The 9732-nt window shown below is 43.8% G+C and overlaps 1 protein-coding gene across 2 annotated transcripts in view; it reads left to right on the forward strand.

The window, feature by feature from the left end:
* syt9b (synaptotagmin IXb) overlaps positions 1-8411 on the forward strand; it is a 41759-nt gene extending 33348 nt beyond the window's left edge. Inside the window, exons 6-9 of one of the 2 annotated variants that reach the window (XM_062420668.1) lie at positions 19-190; positions 278-407; positions 4117-4123; positions 8350-8411. In XM_062420668.1, coding sequence (XP_062276652.1) covers positions 19-190; positions 278-407; positions 4117-4123; positions 8350-8411 — 371 coding nt within the window. Of the gene's footprint in view, positions 1-18; positions 191-277; positions 408-4116; positions 4124-8333 lie in introns of both variants that reach the window. The other variant, XM_062420666.1, reaches the window with a different exon arrangement.
* Positions 8412-9732: the final 1321 nt, after the last annotated feature.

Here is a 9732-nt window from a genome sequence, read left to right on the forward strand (position 1 = left end):
CATGGTACTTCTCTCCAGATCCATATGTTAAAGTGTCCCTGATGTGCGAAGGCCGGAGGCTAAAGAAGCGAAAGACATCAACCAAGCGCAACACTCTGAACCCGGTGTACAACGAAGCCATCGTGTTTGATGTTCCCCCTGAGAACATCGACCAGATAAGCCTGCTCATAGCTGTCATGGACTATGATCGGTTCGTTAGTTACTCACATACTGTGTATCGCTCTCGTGCAGCATCATTTTTGAGTCTCCATGTGTGAATCTGTTTGCCATCCTGCAGGGTGGGACACAACGAAGTGATCGGAGTGTGCAGGGTGGGCAATGAGGCTGAGAGTCTGGGTCGAGACCACTGGAGTGAGATGTTGACGTACCCACGCAAACCCATTGCACACTGGCACCCACTCATAGAGGTAAGGGCCAAACCTTTCATGCAGGACAAGAGGACAGAGGTGAAACTTGATTCATTGAGAAACAAATGCATAAACAGGCTGCACCATTATCATGGTAATGGGTTTGATTTCAAATATAAAAAAGCAGTCATGTGGGTCCAGGTTATAAGGCTGGAAAAAAATACATGAAAAGCTGCTCAGTTACACTATTACACCAGTCAGTTTAATGATGCTCTTCCATCCTTTTGAACATCATACAGCAGTGTGTAATCTTCTAAACTAAAAAGAGGCTTCGTTCAGAACGGAAATAACTTCAGAAGCGTATCTAAATGAGTTTTCATAAACCATGTTCCCACTCCGTGTATTCCATTCCGAGGTACAGTTTTTTTTAAAAAAAAGAAGGAAAACAATTACATAACGAAAATACTGCATAACCGTCATGTATACTTGACTTGTTTTGCTGTGATTGCCACAACAGAGGCACCTAGAGAGACAGAGAGAGGTGGCTACATTCACAGAGCTGTTTCTATTTCTGAACTCCCAGCCCACACTCATTAAACAAACAGAGCACACTAAAACAGATGCTGGACTGATTCATGTAAATTCGTGTTGACTTGTCATAGCTACGTCTATTGGTACTCAGCAGAAAGGGTCAGAAGATAAAACTCTTGAAAATGGAGCGCTGTCCAGATAAATGTAACACCTAGCCTCAGTGATGACATACATTAGCATTTGCCAGCTTTTATGTGTCTTTTTCTCTTTAGAAAATGTTAACTTTGTCAAGCATTGGTAGCATAAGGTGACCAGATTTCTGAAATGAAAATCAGGGACATTTTCAATGCGGCGGTGAAAAATCATTAAATATTATCATTATGAAATATAAAATGGGGACAAGTACTTTTCATGTATTTTAACCAGCTTTTATTACACAAAAGGACCTGGTTAATAAATCAAAATATCAGCACCCACAAATATCATGTATCAGTAGCGAACAGCAGTGTCAAAAACACAAATATAGAATAATACATGAGAAAAAACATCTCTCTTCCAAAGTTAGGTGTCATGTGCAAAGACAGCTGCCAGACCAGTAGCTAGTAAATATCATCAAGATGTAAGTGGATCACATACTGTAATGTGTGCCACTGGAAACTGTGGGCCTGGCCCAAATAGTACTAAAAAGTCACAACAAGAAAATACATCTCTTGTAAGAAGGCTGTACACAAAAGGTTGCAATCAAACAAAGAACAAATGGGGGACATCACCAACCATCCATCCACTGAGGAAGACAAAAATATCTTAGTCTTGTTAGCTTGAGTTAGGACGGATTTTTTGGTCTAAAGTTTCTACTCACAACTGAATACTGAACTGATATTTATGACACAAAAGGTGGCAATCAAAAAAATGGGTGACATTACCGTGATCCCCTCATTCATCCACCTCCGCCTCAGGAGCCTGGGTAGAATAAGAGCAGAGGAGAACATGAGAAAAACTGCAAGAACAGAGCCAATAGTAATAGTTTACTACTGTATTAAAATCAAAACCTACATTTATAAAGTGCACCCACAAAAGTCACATCACTCTGTTATTTACTTCTTTATTTCTACCTTTCCAAACTGTTCTCCTGCTCCTTTCCTCTTCTCTCCTTCACTCTTTACTATCAGTCTCTCCTATACTTGTCTTCGCCCTAATCTACAACAGAGCAACATAGAGATAATATTGTAATCTCATGGTAATCTAATATAACAAATTACACCTTTACTAACAACAGTGACATACAAAACAGTGACTCAGGGCATCAGCTAATCAGATGGTCTGCACATATAACTACTACAGTCAACCATTGACTTATTATTAATTAATTAATTAATTATTTTTAACAGTCTCATGTCCCTATGCCTACAGGAAAATCATATGTTACCAAAGCAGTCTTCCACCTCCCCCTCTTCCAAAACTGAGCCACATACAATGTCATCACCTGGTAATCTCATGCTAACGTTAACATTACAGCTTCACTAATGACAGATATGAAAACATTGTCATAATGTTAACGTTCACTGACTTTTATAAAGTTACGTTAGGTCTTCAGTTCAGATAAACAATCATACTTACTTTAACGTTACATCACTTCACACACACACACACACACACACACACACACACACACACACACAGCCAAGTCTACTGCCAATTCACACAAAATAAATAAGTTCATACACAACATACCATTTATCGCGGCCGCTGGTCTTCTTTTCTCTCCTTTTTGCCGCCTCTAGATTGTTGTTGTTGTTGTTGACGCTGCTGCGTCTGGTCGTACGTCCTGATAACGTCTGTACGTCATATAACGTCTTCTCTGGCGATGCGTTAGATGGCTACCGTAATAACTGGTGTTTGGGTCTGCGCGCATTTTTCCCCCATTTAGTGTCAAAATCGGGGACATTTTCGGGGAAAGCTTTGACCGGGGACAGGTCACCCAAAACGGGGAGTGTCCCCGGAATTCGGGGACATCTGGTCACCCTATGGTAGCATTCCTCTCTAAATGAGATGGGCAGCAGGTAGCCGGAAGTTAGCTTGTTAGCTATTGACATTGATCAGCATGAAGAGAATCGACATAAGCCCTCTCTAGACATCATTATTTTTGACCAGAGGGGGTCTGGTGATGCTCATTAGGACAGACACTAAGGACCCCAGCAATAGTATTCTGTCTATAATGAAGATGTCAGTGATTTTCTTCAGCTAGCCTGATGACCTCTCCCTCCAAAATCAGGCCAACTAAAGTAGAAATTTGTATCTGTTTGGATTATTTTACAATCCAGATGACTGACTATTTCATGTGTATTTATCCTAATACTTTTTACTGAACAAAGCTGAACAGAGCAGCCCTATTGGCTGGCATCAGTGACATCTATGTCAGGAAGGGACGGGACCTCCTCCTATATATTAGGCTGACATAGCGGCACTCGTCATTCAAAAACCTCTTCTCGCTTCTCACAGAAGCCTGTTGACAACTGTGCTAGGGTGCTAAGCTAAACTGTCCACTGACTCGGGTGCACAACTCGGTCGCCGGGTGCTTCATTCCCAATTGTACGGTTAAACACTCAAGTAGCAATACTTTCCCCTTAGGACAATAGCAATATTTTCCTAACCAAAGTAGCAATACTTTTACTAATTGCTAACGTTGGCAATACCGACTGGTAGCAATACCTGTTGGGATACAAGCATTAGCAACAGGTAGCAATACCTCCAGGGTAGTAGCAATACTTTCTCTTCATACGCTAGCAGAAGGAAATAGCAATATTTACCCCACTGCTCACCTGGTAGCTGCACAAGCTGTTCAGTAGCTGGCGGTTATAGCCCATTAGCTGACCATGGCTGCGGCTAACAACCCCAGTGAAGTAGGGAAAACCCCGAAGCTTTGTACCTGTGGCAATAAGATATCTGGCTGGGACACTCACCCCGTGTGTGCGGCATGTCTGGACTTACCCCACGCTCAGGCTGCCTTAAGCTCCACAGACTGTGCTGCCTTCCTGCGTAAGCTTCTCCGCCGACGACTGGCCCGCTAGGCCAGCTTGTCGGGAGGAGATCCGCTGATGTGTGGAGCAGCTGCGCCGCAGGGAGAAGCGGACCTCTCCGGGAGTGTGACCGCTTCACCTGGACCGAGCTGGGCGGATGCAGACCCCCAGCCCTTGACCCCCCTTTTCCCGTCTCAGGAAATGGAGGAAGGATGCGAGAGTTTCACTGTTGCCATCCTAGAAGGAGATGCGGAAGATGATGGAGACGAGTCGGACGAATATGAAGAATCCATTTCCCTGGTAAGCGCGCGGCTAGCAGGCTCGTTATCCCGTGGTCCGTTGCCCAAGCAGAGGTTGTGAAATCGCGCTTCAACGGCAAGAAACTGCCCAAAGCTAAGACAGGGAAGCAGCTGAGGCCATATAGCGAGAGACACCCCATCATGGGTAGCTCCCTGTTGGAGCCGAGGAGCAGGCTTCCACGGCGCAGCGCCAGCCATCGTACGCGCAGGCTGTTTCCCACCGGGCCCCTGCTTTCAGGATCCCGAAGATACCTAAAGCGCTTGCAGGCCCCCAGGCTCCCAGAGGTCCCAAGAACCCGTGGTCCAGAAAGCAATCTCCTCAGCCCAGACCTCAAACTGCGCCGCCGCCTCCTCCTCCAGCTACCGCGATCGTGAGGAAGAAGAAGCGGCCGGCCTGATAGCCTCTCCTCAGGGGGAGAGCGAGCCCCGTTTCCCCCCTTCGCGGGCTGCTCCATCCCCTCCCTGCTCCGTTCCAGAGCAACTTCGACGGGACCTGTTCCACACAGGGTGCAGAAATCGGGCAGACGTTCATGTTCCGGTGCCCACCAAAGTGAAACACAATCAGTGTCTTCAATGTTGTCAAACAAGCACTTTGTTCATGCACTCTGTAATAAAAATGTCCCGACACGCGTATCACATACAAAATAAAAGATATGTTGGAAAACAAATCAATCATGTCTGTCATAACACAGGCTGCAGGGTACAACATCCCCACAGCTGTGACAACGCAGACAGCCCATGCGCTCCCATGCCCCGTGCCGGTGGCGGCGGAGCACATGGACGGTATGTGTTGCTCGCCCCAACCACAAGAGGGCGGTCTGTCTATGATCCCGGTAGCCCCACGTTGGCCAGGGAAGCATTGGCTGGCAGATATTTTTCAACTCCTGGCCGGCCCGCCGTGGCCACTGCCACTTCGCAGAGACTTGCTGTCTCAGGCATGGAGGGAGATATTCCATCCCCACCAAGAGAGGCTAGCTCTATGGGCTTGGCCCGTGAGCGGTTCAATTTGAATACGGTTGGACTTCCTCTTAATGTTGTTGATACTATTCATTGCGCCAGAGCTTCATCAACCAGGACGCTGTATGAGTATAAGTGGCGTATGTTTTGGCGTTACAAGCTATCCCTTTTCAGTGTTCTGTAACCGTGATTCTGTCATTCTTACAGGACATTATTGAGAAGGGTAAGGCTTTTTCGACTGTCAAGGTGTACCTGGCAGCTATTTCAGCCTGCCATGTTGGTTTTGACGGAAAGACGGTGGTCTGCCAATTTATGAAGGGGGCACGCCGTAAATTGCCTACGTCTAGGCCACTGGCTCCACCGTGGGATCTTCCCACTGTGCTAGATGCTCTTTGGCTGGCTGCTTTCTATCCCCTGCCTTTTTCCTCTGAGGAGCATCGGCGGTTGCATACTCTATGTCCGGTTCGTGCACTGCAAATTTACTTGGACAGGACCCAGAGTTTCAGACGTAGTGATCAGTTGTTTGTGTCGTGGGTGAAACCACATGTGGGAAAGCCAAGTCTCCAAGCAGCGTCTTTCCCATTGGATTGTGGGGGCTATTGCCCTGGCATACACTAGCAAGGGTCTTCAGCCTCCGGCTGGCCTACGTGCACATTCCACTAGAGGTCTAGCGACTTCGTGGGCTCTTTTTGAAGGAGTTTCTATTCAAGAGGTGTGCGCAGCCGCGTGTATGTTGTAGTGTGGCTGCGCAGCATAGAGTAAAGTAGTTGTGAATGATCTGCCTCTCAGTCTATGTGTGTAAGTGTGTGGGTGTACTCAATGAGAGCTAGCGAGAGGAGCAACAGGAGACAGAAAGTCCCATAGGATTTTTTTAAATGGTTGTGCACACTATTTAAGCTCCTTTTACACCATAAGTCAGCTCGTTTTTTTCTTTTTTTCTTAAGTTGCATCCTGACATCAGCACTCTTCCCACTTCTCCCAGTTAGACACCCAGCACTGCATCAAGCTGTACAAGTAACTGATGCAGTAGCTGTCACATTGTGTTTACCAGAGGACTTGCAGTATTGGTGGGAGGTCAGTGACAATGGTATTGCCAGCAGTGGTGAATCTAAAAGAGCTCTCTTGCCGTCTCTTGGGCCATTTGTATAGCGTGAAAACATGCACATGCACTCTCCATTAGCTGTGTCTTATCGGAGGCCATTAGCAGCAGTACTGGACTACAGCAGCACAGCCCCAGATCTGGACTAATGGCTTATTTGTGTTTCCTCAAAAGATCCACACATAACTCCTGAGGGGACCTAGCTGGCCCACTTGACATGTCACACATGCAAACACACACTCATACTTACAATAATGCATACCTACCTATGTAAAGTACAGATGGTGATATACATGCATACAGTATTCATATGGCAAAACAAGATTAGATTCATCCTATACAAACACATGCAATATGCTGTCTTTTACACACACACACGCACATACACACACAAGCGCACACAGTTTTCTTTTCCACTTTAGGCTTTATTGCTTTTTCTGAAGTGTTGGAGTAAGCCTCACTGACCCTCTGACCACAGACTGAGAGCATTAATAATTCACCAACTTGATCTCTTCAGCCAGGGGTTGTAAACACACACACACACACACACACACACACACATACACGCGCACACACCAAGACCCACAACAAAATGCTCTTGAATTCCCCTGAGTGATTTGAAGGCAGCTCTGATGCTATTGAGCGGAAAGCAAAGGAAGTGAAGAAGGCAGAGAGCTCAGATGACTCCACTTTGTCACATGAATGAGTAGTTGAATAACAGAAAAGGCAGACTGCAGGGGCTGCTCTCACTAAACAAGGTTAGTGTGTTTGCAAGCCAACTTTGAGCTCATATCCCTGGCTTTTCGGTCTCACAGGGCTGGCTCAGGTTAAACCAGGGTAAATCGCCATGGTAACCTGTACAGTCCAGCTGCACAAGGGAAGGTGAAATTCCAATCAGAGAGGATCAGATCAACATCATCAATCAACTCTCAAGAAACAAAGACAGAACAAAGTGCTCAGATGCCGGCAGCATGTTAGTTGGATAAAATATTATAGCTACACCTTTCAGTATTACAATAGTTCATAGTTTTAGACAGAGGTTTCATCCAGGTCTGAGGTCATCTGGTCTTAATCTTATCTGTCCAGTTTCTCAGACAGAGATTGAGACTAATCTTAGTCTAAAAATAAGATTCTGTTAAAATATCCATTGAGAAACAAGTCTAGAGTAGACTTAATCCCTGTCTGGGAAACTGGCCCATAGTGTACTATGGTCATACAAGCTGCCATCACTCTTACTTTGACAGTGGTTTATTTAGAGAAAACCCTGTATAGCTGACATGACATCTGGACTGTATGTCTAATTCCTCTGACAGGTTCACCCACCTTTAGCAGCACTAAGCTACACAAGCTATACATATTCACCCTAGTTTTAAAATACCTGTAAGTCAGACGCACATTAAAGGATTGTACTACATGTTGCTTGTAGGCAGATTTCATGGAAAGGTGTTGATTTGGAAATATCCTGATCCATTATTCACTACTTTGGAATGTCTCCAATCATCCAATCCACATTTCCATTTAAATTGGTATTTATTTTCAAGCTTAACACTTGTCCTTGTCACAATATCCCTAAAATGAATTTCTGTATTTTCTTGAAATTCAAGGTGAATTCTGAAGCACTGTGGTAGTGGAAAAAAGAAACATGAAGAAGCACAAGACATTGAACATGAAAACTAAACAATGCAAGCCTGAAATCCAAAAACACATCACCACAATTTCAGAAATAAAAAATTAGAACAGCTTAAGTAACGGTGTCATTGCAGATATCATTACAAATCTGTGACCCTGTTCCACATTAACAGATTGACATGATACTTAACATTCACATTCATGTCGTCAAGTGGATGAACGCTTTTGTTTCAAATGATGCAATGACCTTTCATGTAGTCCTAGCCAACCACCTGATCAACCATCTCAGTTGTTCATTTCTCAACCATCTCAAGCTGTAAGACTAAAAATAGCATGGTGTCATTATGGTTTTCATGCAATCCAAAACTTTGTTAGACTATTTTGTTTCACTTCTGCCTGTAACTAACTGGATGATCCCCCATCTCTCTTTCTCTCTCTCTTTGTTTCGGTCCAGTGGGTTGGACAGGCAGCGACGGGGAGCGGAAGCCAAGGAGGATCCACCAATTCCCTGAAGACACCACCGTCACCATGACCCCCAACATACACTTACACAAACACACATAGAGCCTCAGGGTGGTAGAATGATGAACGATGGACCTGCAGGTAGTCTTACTGAAATGTTAAAACATCCAGTACAAGGTCTGACTAACAAGTGACTACAGTAGTAACATCAGCTAAAAGCCATTACTCAAACTGATGTCTTAAGATTGAACTAGGCTTTAGTGTGCTAAGACTGCAGCAAAGGTTAATCCCCCACTTTTTACTTCTTCTTGTGTCTTCACAACCAAAAACCACTTAACTACATTCCAAGTGAGCTTCGACGGTACTTTCATCCATCGTTTTGACTTAACAGATTGTGAAGTATTAACAGATTGAGATTATCTAACAGATCAAGCTTCTTCTTTTTTTTTTTTAGCAAATCACACTGTGGACCAAATCATTCATTTTTAGTCGAACGTGTGAAGCTGTAACTGTCGATTTGTGAGTGATCAGCTACCATAGTACAGTGTTTGCTCTACAGTAAGAATTAGAGAGGTGAGATTACATACTTAGAAGTGAAAGAGAGGACATTCCTGTTCGAATCAACCAAGACCACAAACTTTATGGGCGACTTTCTCAAAGTTCCTGTAAAGATAGAAACGGAGGAGGATTTGCTTCATGAATGTGTAAAGCAGCTGACAGAGGGAACATAAAGTGTGTTATTTATAGCATGTTAATTGTCAAACTTTGTTAACAGGGTGTGGTCAAAATAAAGAAAATGCAAACATAGTTGTCATCAGTGTTTGAAACTGGCATCTTCTTCTGGCAAAAGGTCAGGCCACTAATCTCTTCAAATGCAACATCATTGCATATCTCTAAGTATGACAGCTAATGGTTCTCATTGATATCTTGGCCTTTTAAGTTAAAGGTTCATTCTATTGGATTACAAGATGGATATTACTTTGTAGTTTTAACGATTTTACCCACCAAGTTAAAAGATCTGGTGACCAACTGATGCTGCTGTGCAGAAAGTCTAGTTGGCTGCAATTTGCTTAAAGCAGTTTGATAAAACACAACTTAATAATTACACTCATGTGAGCACAGCCAAATGATTTTATAAGATACAGCCAAAAGATTATGTAATAATGCAGGATCCACCCGTATTTACATTATACTTAAAGCAGCATTGACTTTGTACTTAAAGCATCATAATTAATATTTTGGCCAATTGGGGGCAGCAAAACCAAACATAGATGTGTTGTTGTGTTTTTACACATCTAGCAGATAAATTGCGAATATGTCATTAATTTGGCCACCAGATGAATGAAAGTCTAATATTTAGTCTCTTCTAGTTCTGTTTTGGTCTCTAACAT

This window comes from Scomber scombrus, chromosome 6, assembly GCF_963691925.1.
Source record: "Scomber scombrus chromosome 6, fScoSco1.1, whole genome shotgun sequence".
Lineage (NCBI taxonomy): Eukaryota > Metazoa > Chordata > Actinopteri > Scombriformes > Scombridae > Scomber > Scomber scombrus.